Raw genomic sequence first — 16,437 nt, 5'->3', positions numbered from 1 at the left:
CATTGATAGATGTGTGCTTCCAATTTTGGTAGTGATACACTATTACTCCTCAATGCTATTGTAATGACCATTATAAGAACCTGGAGCCTCATACCTCTGGAATCATGCATTTCTTCTTTACACCTCTCCTGGGTGTGTTGTGCCATCTCAGTAATGGTTGTGAGCTGGCGTGATAATACAGTGGAACATTACATTGGGATAATGAGATCAAGTCTCGATCTAGGGCAATTAGCCGATGATGAGCTTATCAAACCATGCGGTGGGAGGGCGGCACACTCTCTGGATCAGTTAAGGTGGGAGGGCGGCACACTCTCTGGATCAGTTAAGGTGGGAGGGCGGCACACTCTCTGGATCAGTTAAGGCGGCTCTGTGTTGCCGACAAAGGCACAATGCACAGATCCATGTTCAGTCAGTCACACCAGCATGCACATGCACTATAGTAGCTGCAAATTCCATAACCGGTAGCAGTAGCAGTTAGCAGCAGTTAATTGGTTAAAGAGCAAATTAAATGTATCGTTCATACACACCACTGTCCATATGATCATATGTTCAGCAAAAGGGTATACACACACACACACACACACACTGATGTTGGGCACTAATCAACCCAACCTCATCCAGGCCGAAAAGACATTGATAATAATCAGTCACAGGAAACAGGAGCGCCACACACATTCCCAGGCTGCAGCAGGGAGTCTCAGCAGGGAGTCTCCGTCATCAAACCTGTTCAGACAATGTTTGGCTGCTGCATTGTACTTGTGTCAAGCCAACACAGAAATCAAGTTCATGTTTAATTCACTTTTGTGAATGATTGTTGTTTCATGGTGTGTATGAGCCCCTGTTGTGTGCCTACGTCAGTAACTCTGCTGATAGAAATGTAATCAAGTGCTCCCAGGGTGCTGTGCTTCATAAAGCCTCATGAAGCCATGACGCAGCATCTCGCAGGCACAGACCGAGGGCTGACACCAGCACAATCAGAGGACAACAGCCTCTCTCCACCCTCCACCCTTACCCCTTCTTGGTCCCCACCGCCTGCCCTGCTTTGTGCAGCCATCAGCGGGCAGAGTGGGGTGGCAGAGAAGGCCTCTCTTGACATGACCTCCATGACTCTGTGTATGGCTCCTGGCTCCAGGCTGTCACTTTAAGCTCTACTCTGCTCACTGGCTAATGTGAACATGTCTGTCATGATCAGTGCAGATTTCTCTGTTCTCAGTCCCAGTTCTCATTGTGATGTGAGTCCAGTGTCTAGTAAACCTGTGTAGGCCTACAGTATGTGGCCTGGGGTGGTCCAGTGGCATAGCACCGCAGTCTACATTACATACATATGCCCATGTCGGCATGGGTTTGAATCCAGCCCCTCTCCTCCTTACTTTCCTATCTTAATAAGATGTCCCAGGAGTACTCTTCGTTATGTAATACATGTAAGAAAACTCTGGGGACAAATCCTCATATGTTTTGGTGCTGTTCCAAGATCAAACCCTTCTGGCAAGTATTTCTATCTAATAAAATAAAATAAAATTGTGTGTGTGTGTGTGTGTGTGTGTTTTGCTGTGTTCCAGGTGTCTTGCATAACCTCGGACTGTGTCATCAAGAGAGAGCAGGAGAAATGCATGGAACGTATGGCTTCAGAAGACCCAGACAACGACCAAGAGTTTGGTAGGTTGTGTGTGTGTGTGTGTGTGTGTGTGTGTGTGTGTGTGTGTGTGCGTGCGCGTGTGTGTGTGTGTGCGTGCGCGTGTGTGTGCGCGCACGTGCATTTAGCTTTTAGCGCTAATGAAAAAGATACTGTACAGAACTTGATGAACACAGTATTATTGGTGCTATTCCTTTACTCATTCTACTTTACTCATTCTACTCATTCTAATTCTAGCTGATGATAGTCCATAAACAGTGGCTTTATTCTTGTGTTTTCTTCGTGGAGGTATTTCTTCTTGTGGACATATCTTAGAGATTGATGAGACAACACGTTTTCACATTAAATATTGATGCAGCACTTTGTTTTCATTAGGAACCTTGCACCATAGATCACGCCGTGCTAAGCGGCAGCGGTTAGACAGTAATCACCACAAACTGACAAGTGAGAATATGGACCATTTAGAAGACTAGCCTAAGACTCTCAGCTCTGTTTCTCTTTTTCAGTTCCCTTCTACTCCATTTCATCAGTCTGTTTTCACATTGTTGGATAATAAAACAAGAGCAAGGATGAAAAACAACACAGAAAATGATTTGATGATACATTTGCAATATGGAGTCATTGCAGCTTTACCCAATTGACTCTGACCTGCTTGTCTACTCCAAGAACCCTAACACTCATCATTAGATAGTTCAGTTTGCTTCTGAAGTGGTTGTGTTTGGGGGGTGGGTCTGTGTGTGTAATTCAGGCACAGAAACAGAACAGAAAGAGAATAAATGAAAGACTAAATAGATTCATTACAGCTTCATGTATTCCTCTGTTCGCCTTTCAGGTATTCTTTTCCACCTCATTTTCCACATTCTGCACACCTTATTTTCCACCATGGGAAAACACAATTTATTTTTTGGGGAGCAGCTTGTGTGTCAAGTCAGATGATTTCCAGGTCAAAGTGTCAGAACACGGTTCTCAGAAATCTTTATAAAGGTTCTATTTTTTTGTTGCCCAGAGTAAGGCATTATTGTTTACACAGCAGGCAGACATGATTGAAGTCTCAGCAGCATGTTCTTCAGCTGCCTGTCTGTTGTATGACTATGTCAGAGAGATCTCTCCTACTGTATACTGGTGGTTAGAATAGTCAGTTTCACAATGTTGTTGAGAAAAAGCGAAAAGATCCGTGGAGGGGAAAATGATGTAGCCCCTCTGTGGGCATATAGCCTCTTGTTTTGATTCAGAAATGCAATTTCACAGCCAATGAATGACAGACAAGATGAAGGGAAGAGTTCACCTTTTAGACAGATCTCAGCCGACCCCTGAGCTATCCGCACGTCTCCCCACAGACTCCATAACACACAGCTCAGTAAAGCCCTGGACACCACTCCTTACCACCACCTAACACCACTCCTTACCACCACCTAACACCACTCCTTACCACCACCTAACAGCACTCCTTACCACCACTGTTACTCCTTACCACCACTGTTACTCCTTACCACCACAGTTACTCCTTACCACCACAGACTCCATAACACACAGCTCAGTAAAGCCCTGGACACCACTCCTTACCACCACAGACTCCATAACACACAGCTCAGTAAAGCCCTGGACACCACTCCTTACCACCACAGTTACTCCTTACCACCACAGACTCCATAACACACAGCTCAGTAAAGCCCTGGACACCACTCCTTACCCCCACAGACTCCATAACACACAGCTCAGTAAAGCCCTGGACACCACTCCTTACCACCACTGTTACTCCTTACCACCACTGTTACTCCTTACCACCACTGTTACTCCTTACCACCACTGTTACTCCTTACCACCACTGTTACTCCTTACCACCACAGTCACTCCTTACCACCACTGTTACTCCTTACCACCACCTAACACCACTCCTTACCACCACTGTTACTCCTGGACACCACTCCTTACCACCACTGTTACTCCTTACCACCACCTAACACCACTCCTTACCACCACTGTTACTCCTGGACACCACTCCTTACCACCACTCCTTACCACCACCTAACACCACTCCTTACCACCACCTAACACCACTCCTTACCACCACTGTTACTCCTGGACACCACTCCTTACCACCACTGTTACTCCTGGACACCACTCCTTACCACCACTCCTTACCACCACTGTTACTCCTGGACACCACTCCTTACCACCACTGTTACTCCTGGACACCACTCCTTACCACCACTCCTTACCACCACTGTTACTCCTGGACACCACTCCTTACCACCACTGTTACTCCTGGACACCACTCCTTACCACCACTCCTTACCACCACTGTTACTACTCTGAGAAAACTCTCTGGTGGATTGTGTCTTTAGAATTTGAACAGACCAGCTGTCAAAACAAATGTGAGCAAAACGGCTATACAGGAGTAAGGATGTATGGTGTGTGTGTGTGTGTGTGTGTGTGTGTGTGTGTGTGTGTGTGTGTGTGTGTGTGTGTGTGTGTGTTTCTGTGCGTGTGTGCGTGTGTGCGTGCGTGCGTGTGTTTGTGTGTTGGCAGTCAGGTCTGTGCGATGTACATTATGTGTGTGCTGACTGTGAAGATTAAAGATTGGTGGAACAGAGATTGGAGATAGACAAGACAGAAAGACACAGATTGGATCTCAAAGTAAATATAGTGATGCGGACAGTGCCCTACAACTGACAGTGTTGTATAGGACTCGTTGAAGGCTCATGATAATGTTAGACGGCGTTAGGGGAATGTTGCAGGGCTGTTTTGTGATGCGGATGATGTTTGAGCTTAAGCAGAGGGAAACCATGGGGAGCAGATGCTGGGCTGTCAGACTGAACATCCCTCTCCTCTAAACATATTTGTTATTTTTTTACATACTGTATGTGTTATTATCACTGCTCCTCGGCTTGATACGGCATTGACCTCTCGCATCCACATACAATAAGAGAGAGGAAAAGAGAAAAGGAGAGGATGGAAGGGAGAGAGAGAGAGAGAGAGAGAGAGAGAGAGAGAGAGAGAGAGAGAGAGAGAGGGCAAGGGGTTGGAGAAAGAGGGACAATGAACATATGGGGCTGAGACTCTTTTTAGCTTCCCTGCTTGTGTGGCCTGAGTGTGACAGTGACCATGTGAGGGCTTAACTGAGAGAGTTGGAGCGAGGGCGGGTGGGGGGCGGTGGATGGGAGGCGGTGGGACACTGGTCGTGAATATCAATGACAGAGCGGCTTGCAAGGTCACAGCTAGTACAGTATATACACACAGTTGTTACAATAATACTGACTCACAGCTACTGCCCATCCACTGAGGGAAACTCCTCCCACCATTCCAACACACACACAACACACACACAACACACACACACACATGACATGACATGCTGACACCCCCAACATCTGTGACACATCATCAGTGTGTTTGTATTCTACCCTTGCAGTCTTCAAGGCAAGCCTGCAGACCTCATCATTTCAACACACAATCCGAGAAGTAGAGGGTAAATTGCAACAAAAAGTCTGAACAGAATTGACATTACACACCCAGCACCCCAGTGCATTCATTGCAATCTCTGGGGGTTTTAACCCTGTCACTGTGACAAAAACACTGGCAACATTCTTCCAGTTTGTGAACTGTCCCACTAGGGAGAACAAAACACTGGACCTGCTACACTGATGAGCCAAACCATTATGACCACCTCCCTGGTATTATGAATGAATGAATGAATGAATGGTCTTTATTGTCATTGCTATAGTACAGGTACCAAACAACGACATTTAGGAGGGGTGGCTCCCCTGGTGTTAGGAAAGAAGAAAAAAACTAAAAAAAACACAAGAAGGGAAGGAGCTGGTTTACATAAATAGAGGCTATGTACAGTATCCACTATACTATACTGTACAGATAGACGACTAGGGTTGTCATATTGCACATAGTGTTATTGCACATTCATTTAAAGTGTCGCAGTTTGCAGGCTTGAAATGTACATATTTGTGCCTTAGCACTACACCTGATTTTTTCAGTCCAGCAGCTGCCATCAATCCGTCCAGACTGTCCAGGGCCCAGAACCTAGGTCTTTGCTGTGTTCAGGGCCTGGATGGCCCTGGGGTAGAAGCTGTTCTTCAGTCTGTTTGTCCTTGCGGCCATGGTCCTGTACCGCCTTTTCGAGGGCAGCCGGGTAAAGTGTTCGTACCCAGGGTGGGTTGGGTCTCTGGAGATCTTGGAGGCCTTCCTGAGACAGCGTGTGTTGTACAGCTCTTCCATTTATGCCTAATATGATAGCTCTTCGATGAGCCTTGGGCGCCCAGCACCCTGTCGCCGGTTTGTGGTTTGTCCGTCCTCGGACCACTGTCAGTAGGTACCCACTACTGCTGATCGGGAGCAGCCACAAGCCTTGCTGTTTCAGAGATGCTCTGACCCAGTCGTCTGGACATAATAATCTTTACTCCTACCCATTTCTCCTGCATCCAACACATCAACTTCAAGAACTGAATGTTCACTTGCAGTTGCACATGTCGAAGTGTCCTTGGGTAAGACACTGAACCCCGAATTGCTCCCAGTGAGCGGGCCGGCGCCTTGCATGGTAACTTGGCCGCCATTGGTGTGTGAATGTGTGTGTGAATGGGTGTTTGGGAGGCCGTTGTAAAGGGCTTTGGATAAAGGGGCTATATAAGTGCAGTCCATTTAATATATCCCACCCATTGACAGATGCCATTATAACTTATAAATTATAAGATACTTTTTCACCTGTCAGTGGTCATAATGTTTTGGCTCATCGCCGGTGTATATGCCAATGTGAAGGATGCCTATATCTCTACTGAGGCATCTCTGGTACTAGGGGGTGAGGTGGGAGACTCCTTTTATAGTTGATATAGTCATTTGATTGTTGTTTGCTGTATTGTTGAGGAGCTAGCTTGCCCTAAGCATGTCATTGCATTGCTTCTACAGCTGTATTCTATGATAAATAAACATTGATTTTCTAGGATGACTGAATGCATGTAGCTATGAGCCAGAGCAGCTGCAGTGGATTCAAACGCCACCTGCTGGCCAGATGTGACCTCATGGTTTTAGATTGTATACCATGACGTGATTTCAGATGGAGGATTGTGGCTCAATAATGCAGTGTTGATTGTCCTCTTTTCCTTATACTAATCTACTTTTATTCATCCATTTCAATGGAGACATGTTCTGTTTTCTGCTGTGTGTCTGCTCTATGTATATTGTACATTGTAATCACACTGTGTGTTTGTTGTGTTTCATGCCTCCAGGGTGCCAGTGGATGTGGGATAACCTGACATGTTGGCAGCCTGCCCATGTGGGCGAGGTGGTGGTGGTCAACTGCCCTGAGCTCTTTGAGTTCATGAGTGAGGAGGATGAGGGTCAGTGACAGCTTTGAACATAACCTAATTTATTGTTTTAGTTTTAATTCTCATGAAGTTGTATAATAATGTTTATTATTTGTATTATTTGTATATATATATATATATATATGTATATAATTTATTTATTTATTATTATTATTATTATTATTATGTATACTGTATGTATAATGTATCTATTACATAACTTTTTTGGTGATGTGGTTTGTGGAAATGTTTGGCAGAAATATTGAACTATGTCTACTTTCTTGTGAAATTTTGTGTGTGCAGAACTGGGGAAGGTGAGTCGTAACTGTACAGAGTTTGGCTGGTCAGAGACTTTCCCCCACTATTATGACGCCTGCTTCTTTGATGACAATGGCACCCATCCAGTAAGCACCCCCTCTCCCACCTTTGGAATTATTATCACTTTTATATATATTTGTGCTGCAAACTGTAGTAGTTGCAGTACTATAGAATGTCCAGTGGCAGTAGTACTATGTGTTGTGTATTTACTCTGTTGTTGTTGCTGTGTACTGTAGGACCTGTACTACGTGTCTGTGAAGGCCTTGTACACAGTTGGCTACAGCACCTCTCTGGTCTCTCTCACCACTGCCATGGTCATCCTCTGCAGGTTCAGGTGAGGTGCTCACACACATGATGCTGAGTTTGTGCCCTATGCCCAGAATTGCCCCATCTTGCAAATGATTGCGGAATTTCATTAAAAGCCATATCGGTGGATTTGTTTTTTTTATGGCACCAGAGTTTTCCAACTCTATGAGACCTGATAGGGCTTTTCCTACTGTGAGACCTGATAGGGCTTTTTCTACTGTGAGACCTGATAGTCTTTTTCTACAGACTGAATAAGGTCAATGACCTTCCTCGGCTGATTTCCCTTCACCGGAGGGTGCAGCTCCTCAAGGATGTTAATGGCAATAGTGGACTTATTTCCATACCTGTTCTCCAGCACTCTGAATATATCCACAGCCATGTTGTAGGTTGAAAGCCTGAGGTCTCTTGTCATCCAGACTGTCCAGGAGTTGAATTTTCTTGACTTCAGCTGGTCCAGTCAGTTCTCCCTGTCTTTGCAAGTCCTTCTTCCAGCAGTGATATCCCCTCTTGCTGCCATTGAAGATGGGAAGACTTGTTGGCTTAATCCTCACAGTTGGTGCTGCAGCCCCTCCTCCTTCTCCTTCTCTGCTTTCTGCTGCTTCAGCGGCTAGATCATCCTCTGCAGTCCTCTATGCTGTGATGAACCTTTCTGAGCTCCATTCTGTTGTTGTTCCTTGTTGTTCGCTGTCCTTGACTCTGGCATCCAAACTCTCCTTCTCTGCTAGAGGAATCCACTGCTCCCATGGTTTGGAGATCAACAGAGGATGCTGTACAACTCAACTATGAGAGAGATTTTTCTCCCATTTATTAAAGCTTTTTCCTTTCCACATCAGTTAGGAGTAGGTTAAGAGTAGGTTGAAAACCTTTAAGGAAATAAAAACAAACACACTTTACCAAACTTATCAGGCCAACTAAGGGCATATAATACATCACAGTTCCAGTAATTTCCTTATGAATCATTACTTTATTGCTACATTACATATTTCAGCAAATCAAAATGCATCAGTGGTTCACCAAAAGGATAGTTATCGCATTCAAATAAATCAGACAACTTGTCAACACTAAATAAATAATACATTTCACCCACAATTACTTCTTAAATGCATACATGTCCATAAACTGAAATTAATTCTCATCAATGACTGAAAAAAATTCTCATCAAATCAATAGTGGACCTTAGCACCTCCATGCAGCAACATTTCATTTCATTTCATTTATTTATTTTTTGCACATGAGATTATCATACATGTCATACATTTGTATGTGTCCTATACATTTAATTAATTTCCCCATGGGCAAAAAAGGAGCAGGAAGAAGAAAAATCTTATAATGACCTGCCCCCTATTCATCATCAACAAAAATTACATTTGATGGTCGGCGCACAACCAGAATTTGCACAAAATAATTTATATATAACAAAAATTAACAATGAAACCTACCAAGACCAACAAAGAAACAAGCAATGAGCAAATGAACAATAAAAAAAAGGAAAGAAAAGAAAAAAAAGAAAGAAAGAAAGAAAAAGATCTCACTTAGTATTATATTTCTTCATTGATAATCACTAAATTTCTTATTTTTGTATATTTTTTGAATTGACTAATATTACTACATCCCTTAAGATCACTATGGAGAGAATTCCACAATTTTACACCTACGACTGATATATATCTCTGTTTAAGTGTCGTGCTGCAAACTGATGTTTAAAATGACATCTCCTACTGGACTCACTTTCTAAATGAAAAAGGTTTTGTAGTTTTTCTGGCAGTATTTTACCTCTTGCCCTAAACCTAACTAATAATGTTTGAAACTTAACCAAGTCATCAAATTTAAATATTCTAGACTTATAAATAAATAATCTGTTTGTGTGATCTCGAAAAATTAACTTTATGTGTGATTCTTATAGCTCTCTTCTGTAGAATATATAATGGTTTTATATTAGTCTCATACGTATTCCCCCACACTTCGACACAGTAACTAAGATATGGTGAGATAAGTGAGAGTGTTCTCATTGCCTCATACTCTAGCACATTCTTTACTTTATTCATAACAAAAATACTCTTAGATAAAAAAAAATAACATGTGCTATTTGAGATTTCCACGTAAGTTTATCATCTATAATAACACCAAGAAAACGAAATTCAGAGACTCTTTCAATATCATCTCCTCCTATTGACAATACTATATTTTCATATTTTTTTCGATTGCCAAAAATCATAAATTTAACAAACACTAACTACACCTTTTTAGACTACATGATAAAGTCAGCGCAACCCGCTATCAAACATCAAAGGCACAATCGGAATGTTGGAATGTCGCACCATTATAATTCTAACATTTAATTTATATTTTCCTAGTTTACAATTATACCGGATACAATCAAACAGATAGATTCAAACAAGGCACATCTCTACATACCAATGGCGTCTCTGAAGTCTTCTGCTACATTCAAGCAAACCTGGTTCAAACACATTTCAAGCACTTCTTCCAATGCAGGAAATGTTTGCTTTGTGTTATAAGACACACACTACTGACAACCATTGATATTGAAATGGAAATACAAAGTTTTGAAACAAAAATAATAACTTCAAAAATTCAAAATATGTGACTTGACGATATTATCACCAAGAGAGGATGCTTAAGTGAGATTGCTGAATAGCTGATGCTGGTTTGAGATGTGATTGGTGGTCTTCACAGGAAGCTGCACTGCACCAGGAACTTCATCCACATGAACCTGTTTGTGTCATTCATCCTGAGAGCCATCTCTGTGTTCATTAAAGATGGGATTCTCTATGCTGAGGAGGACAGCAACCACTGCTTCATACACACCGTGAGTAATACACACACACACACACACACACATACACACACACACACACACACACACACACACACACACACACACACTCTGGTATAACTCTGTTATTTAATTTAATTCTGAGGACATTTGAAAGCTGCATTATGCTACACATAAACAAACAAACCCAAACATATCAAGTGCAATGTACCTACCAACACTGCATCCACATAGTCAGACACATGTATCCTATGTATCCAACATCCTGTTGTCTCCCTGTAGGTGGAGTGTAAGGCAGTGATGGTGTTCTTCCACTACTGCGTCCTCTCTAACTACTTCTGGCTGTTCATCGAGGGCCTGTACCTCTTCACTCTGCTGGTGGAGACCTTCTTCCCAGAGAGGAGGTACTTCTACTGGTACACCATCATCGGATGGGGTGAGACCTCATACATACAGTCAACTTATTTATCAAATCAAATTGAATGGTTATGTTGAATAGTTTATGAATGTGTGTGTGTGTGTGTATGTGTGTGTCAGTGGCGTACCGCAAAATCCCGAGGCCCCCCCGCAAGGTGGCGGCGGGGGCCCTTTCGCAACGGAGGTTAAAAAAACCGTGCGTTTTTTAGAGTCCGATGCGTTATTGACGTTGCGAAATTAGCCTATAGCAATAGCCTATAACTAAAACCAAATGGTAGACTACATCAGTAGAATGTATTATAAATAGAAAAGCACTTGCTTTATTTCTTTTAACAAAGTGTGATGTGCACAGCAGTGCGATATCTGTAAACATACAATCTGTAGACTCTCCGCTAAGGGTTGCCAGATGGGATTGAGAATTTCCAACCTAACCAATCTAAAAACGTCTAAATCCACCAAAAACCAGCCCATCTGGCAACCCTGTCTCCGCTGCATCAGAGTCTACTTGTTGCGCAAAATTGGCCAGGGTTTGTCACATCCTTTGTTGGACATCTCGTTTCTTAAGTCCTGGTATATTGTGGCATTTCTTTACTGTTTGCCATCTGGTCTAGGAATACCCAGGGAGACGCAGACAGCAGAAGTAGAATAGAATAGTAGAATAGAAAAAGAAACAGCTATATACTGTATAGCCTAACCATGCTGAATGATGTACCTGTATGATGCACTGACAGTCTGTGACTGTGAACCTGGCCGGACCCTGCCCTTCTGCCTGAGTTTGAGTATGATGCTGCCCAAATAAATGATATTGTTTAGTGCTGTACGCTTTCGAGGTATTATATTGTGTGAATTATCATCTGTATGTTGTTTTTCTTTCACTCGACTAACCGCCGAGATAATACTTGAGACATGTACTTCCGTAAACATTATTATTTATTTTTTTACAATATCGGACCGACAGTCCCACATATAGCGGCTATAATGTCAGAATAGAGATTCTACCACCACCTAAAGAATGCTTATTGTACTTGTATCCATGTTGAGAGTGAATGACACAGGGACAGACAATCAGGCAGCAAGGTGCACCGAAGCGAACTGACGCTGAACCCCTCATATAGGGCTTTCACACCGGCAAAGAACCGTGCCGGTGTGCGCTGTCTGGCGAACGATACACTGGTATGACCGCGGGCTCGTTCGCCAGACAGCGCCAACGTTCGGAGGTTTCCGAACGCGAACCGGCACGGTTCTTTGCCGGTGTGAAAGCCCAATGGTGAATCAGAAGTAGGTGGACAACGTGTGGTGCTGAAATAGCCAACAAAAAAAATAACACCAGTTCAGGAAATCATTCAAACGTAATGTTTACTTATATGTGACTGCAACACACATATGAACAGTAACAAATGAAATTCAGTTACATTTTCTGAAAAACATAGACAATCAAAATCGGCACAAAAAAAACAAACAGAATCCGCTTGATCTTGGAGGTCGAGGGGTGGTGGTGCATAGGCCTATGCTCCTGAAACAACAAAGCAAACACGCTATTAGGGATAATAATTACAATGAACCATTCATTCATATAATAAATATCTCTAATACAGTTTTTCTCAATTGCTAAAACACATTTCACAAAACTTTCCTCCATTTTCCCAAAACTCTAAACACAACACACTTTTCTAAAGCTACATAAACAAAACCACACCTTCTCTCTTCAAAACTCAAACTTTCACACCAAAACAGCTGCTCAATGCCTGCAAAAATGTAAACACTATACGCATCATTACAGACTACAACAAAACAACTGAAAACACAATGTTCAGTGTGTGAGAACTGCCAAAACACATTTTTAGAAACCTTACAGTATCTGTTCTCAGAATATATCACTGTAGAGTCTTGGGCATTCATAGATTTGTGTGTTTCATATGAACAGTATGTAAATCTACAGAAAATACAGTATGTACACTACGGTACTGTATCACAACTCAATGCAAACACTACAGAGGATCCATTACACACAACAATACTCATTGAAAACAATGTTCAGGGTGTGATGTTTTTTTATTTATTTATGGCACTATACCACACACACACACACACACACACACACACACACACACACACCACAATCATTGTGCGGCATCACGTCGTCGAGCTGTGTTGTCGTCGAGATAATGGTGGCCACTGAGAACTCAAGTTTGTACGGACTCTTAGTCCTGCTTCAGCCATTGTGATGCCATGGACAATGACATGGTCAATGACTGTTGCTCGCATATCGTCTGTAATGATGGTGCGAGTTTGTCTTGCTCTCCCTCCTGGGCCTGCTCCTCTTCCTCCTGGGCCTGCTCCTCTCCCTCCTGGGCCTGCTCCTCTCCCTCCTGGGCCCGATCCTCTTCCTCTGACTCTGCCTCCGTCCATTGTGTTCGTTTGGAACCTTCAGCAAACTGTGCACTCTGAACTGGCTTTTATAGGTGTGGTCACATCATTTGCAACAAGTGTCTTCAATTTTGAGTCGCTGAACACATTGTGTTCAGATTTTGCTGACTGTGGCAAGCATTTTGCATCACATGAGCTTTAATTTGAGAATTTGAGAAGAGTTTTTTGCAACTTGTGTTTTAGCAAGACAAAATGTGTTTAGATTTATGAGAAAAGGAGGATTGTGTTTTGTGAATTGTGTCTTCATGTGAAATGTGTTTATGGTTTTGGTAAATGGGGGCTAGTTTTATTAAATGTGTTTAGAGAACTGGTCATTTGGTTTAGAGAATTGGCTTTTGTGTTTTAGCAATTGGGAAAAACTGTAATATCAAATAATATTCTTACCTTTAACAATGACCAAAACGTCCTCTCCTCCTGGCATTAATCTGTGCGAAGTCCTTCACTATGTTTGTTAAGTCCAATTGACGTGCGCGCTGGCTTTCAATGCTGAGCATCGCTAGTCCGGATAGTCTGTCCTGGGACATGGTGCTTCTCAGATAGCTTTTGATAATTTTCAGTTTTGAAAACGATCTCTCTGCACTTGCCACTGTGACAGGTATGGTTAAAAAAAGCTTGAGAGCAGTAGCCACGTCTATGACACTGGGCAGGATAGATGCATGTCTCAGGAGCAGGAGCTCTGTCAGATCTTTGATTGAACCCTTTTCAATACGTTTTATTTCTGACCTCAGAGCATTTTCGAAAGGAAAGAAGCTGTGATGGAAAATCAGAAGAAAGGTCATTATTGTAGATCAAGGCTAGTGTCTCAGCGGATGCGTGCAACGCATCATCCTTTGTCTGTATGAGTTCACTGGGATGTAAACAACGGAATCTCTTTGCAACTGTATCCATTCCTCTGAATCTGTGTCTGAGTTGGGAAACAATGGTGTCAATGCACACAAAAAAGACTCCTGCTTTAAAGCTTTCCTCTGGACTTGTGAGACGCTGATCCTCACTGAGTTCATCAAAGTGACGCTTTGTACGTCTTGTGCGCTTCTGGGTGAAATGACAGTTTGTGCCCCAAGAAGCTGCAAGTTCCTGTGCTGAGCTTTTTATGTGTTCGAACTCACCCCTTAGCTGCGATAACGTGTTGCACGCCGTGCTCAGTAGGCCTGCTGCATGGAAAAGGTCCATGTCTTTCTTCTGAAGTAACTTAGACACTATATTGATAGACTCCAGAATCTTTTCCTGCATCACAGTAATCATTGCGAACTCGAAGGTTTCAATTGACTTATTAATTGAATTGGCTTCTGCACGTTCATCTGGTTTAGTCGATTGAAGACTGATTTTGGTCAGTGCCTGTAAGATGTCAGCATAGCGAAATCGAAGCGTGTGAATAGCATCGTGCCTAGAGCTCCAGCGCGTTGGACAAAGTCGTTTTAGTGTTGGCTTAGAATTAAAATGGTTTTCCAACATTTCCCATCTTTTAATGCTCTGACTAAAAAAAAGTAAAGTCTCTGGACAATGTCATAGTAGTTATTGATTTCTGCAATCGGTTGGCAAGCATCGTTCAACACTAAATTCTGATTATGTGCAGCACAATGTATATGTACAGCAGTGGGTTCTTTGTCGAGGATCCGTTTCTGCACACCAGAATAAATGCCACTCATCACGCTGGCTCCGTCATATCCTTGCCCTCTGCATTTTTAAATTGACAGCCCTTCCCTCTCTATCTTTTTGCTTCTTTTTGCTGCCGAATAATCTGAGACATTCTCAAATCCTAAAAAAACTCTCATTAATGTCAACTCCGGTAGCGTTGTCGTTGTCGTCTTTACGAATTGTGATATATCTGAAAACTTGACTGAGTTGATCGACCTTACCTAAATCCTGAGTAGTGTCCATTATTATAGAATAAAATTCGGCTTCCTTTATTTCATTAACAAAAAAAACGTACTTTCTGTGATAGCAACGCAATCAATTCGTTTTGAATTGAAGGGCTTAAATAATTAACGTTGCTTCTTCTATCAAGTAACTTGCAAAATGGGATCATATCGAGCTAACAACTCTATGACAAAAAATTCCCACTGTTTATCTCACCCATTTTCTCACGATGCCCTCGAAAAGCAAGGTTACAAGAAGCCAAGCCAGTGTGACGTCTGTGATCCTGGTTAAGACTTGGGTCCAAAAGCTAACCTGACGTTTATACTCGCTATCAAGTTGTGCATCCACTGTAAGGTCGTTTTTCCAGGTATCGTATGCCACACATGCTGCTAGATGACTGCGGGACGATTCGTGTTTCTTTATTTTGCCTGAGAGGCCTTGCCAGTCTTTAATTCCGACAGTCCAGGAGAGCTGGTGGGATGGGCACCTCCTATCCACAAAAAGCCAACACGGTTCACAATAGACACGGTCCATCTTTGGAGAATAGCATAGCCATTTACGAGGGATCTTACAACCCAGTTTAGACCGTTTGCAATAATAATCTTGTGAGAAACATCTGCCGTTTTTATCCCTCGGAAAGGGTCCCTCGAGTTTACACGATCCCAACTCAAGTACGGTCCTCTTTAGCATAGGATCCGTTAAATCCACTGGGAAATTGGCTCTGTCTGATGGATACTCACCTGTGGTTGTTGTTGCCTTCTCTAGATTAATAATAGCATCCTCAGACTCCTCGCCTGGTTGATCAGTGGGAGTGCAGCTAGTAGACTGGTCAGGTGGCGGGTCCTCGTTGTCGTCGGCCGGGTCAGCCCGCAGTAACACTGGCCTCCACAGTGGTGCTGCTAGCAACAGGTGCATCAACGACGTTTGTCCCTGACCCAGTGCTAATCGCATCCCTACCCACGTTAGTCTCAGAAGCTGCATTGGGTAATAGAAAAGATGACATTTTTCTACGTTTCGCTGAATTTTGTTCCTTTTTATAGGAACGTTTTTGCGCACCGCTGAGGTATTTTCGCTTGCTCATTGTCCTTGTGTCTCGCTGCCAATTCATAGCTTTCATGTGTCGTCACAGCATAGTGGAAACGCCCACCTGACGGGCAAAAGGCACTGCCTGTGAAGCTGCAGAGCACCAGGAAACACAGTAGCATTGGTTAGAAAACAATCATGCCAGATAGTTGCTGTGCAATCGGGTGTACAAACCGGCGAGGAGATAGGCCTGGGTTGTGTCTTTATAGGTTACCGAGTGAAAAAGAAAATAAAGAGAGGAGAAATGTGTGGATTAATGCCATCAAACGAAGTGTACCAGGAGCGGGACA

At 43.0% G+C, this 16,437-nt stretch overlaps 1 protein-coding gene across 1 annotated transcript in view; it reads left to right on the top strand.

Moving 5' to 3' along the window:
- Window positions 1–16,437, top strand: part of adcyap1r1b (adenylate cyclase activating polypeptide 1b (pituitary) receptor type I) — a gene marked incomplete at both ends in the record, with an annotated part of 44,484 nt that overhangs the window by 3,176 nt on the left and 24,871 nt on the right. The window contains 6 exons of the mRNA XM_080536340.1: window positions 1,560–1,656; window positions 6,868–6,978; window positions 7,249–7,349; window positions 7,500–7,597; window positions 10,264–10,396; window positions 10,646–10,799. Of these exons, the coding sequence (XP_080392466.1) occupies window positions 1,560–1,656; window positions 6,868–6,978; window positions 7,249–7,349; window positions 7,500–7,597; window positions 10,264–10,396; window positions 10,646–10,799 (694 nt within the window). The remainder of the gene's footprint in view (window positions 1–1,559; window positions 1,657–6,867; window positions 6,979–7,248; window positions 7,350–7,499; window positions 7,598–10,263; window positions 10,397–10,645; window positions 10,800–16,437) is intronic.

Source organism: Nansenia antarctica (genome assembly GCF_963989245.1).
Source record: "Nansenia antarctica genome assembly, chromosome: 7".
NCBI lineage: Eukaryota > Metazoa > Chordata > Actinopteri > Argentiniformes > Microstomatidae > Nansenia > Nansenia antarctica.
The sequence above is the reverse complement of the archived record's forward strand: the minus strand, read 5'-3'. Positions and strand labels throughout refer to the sequence as shown.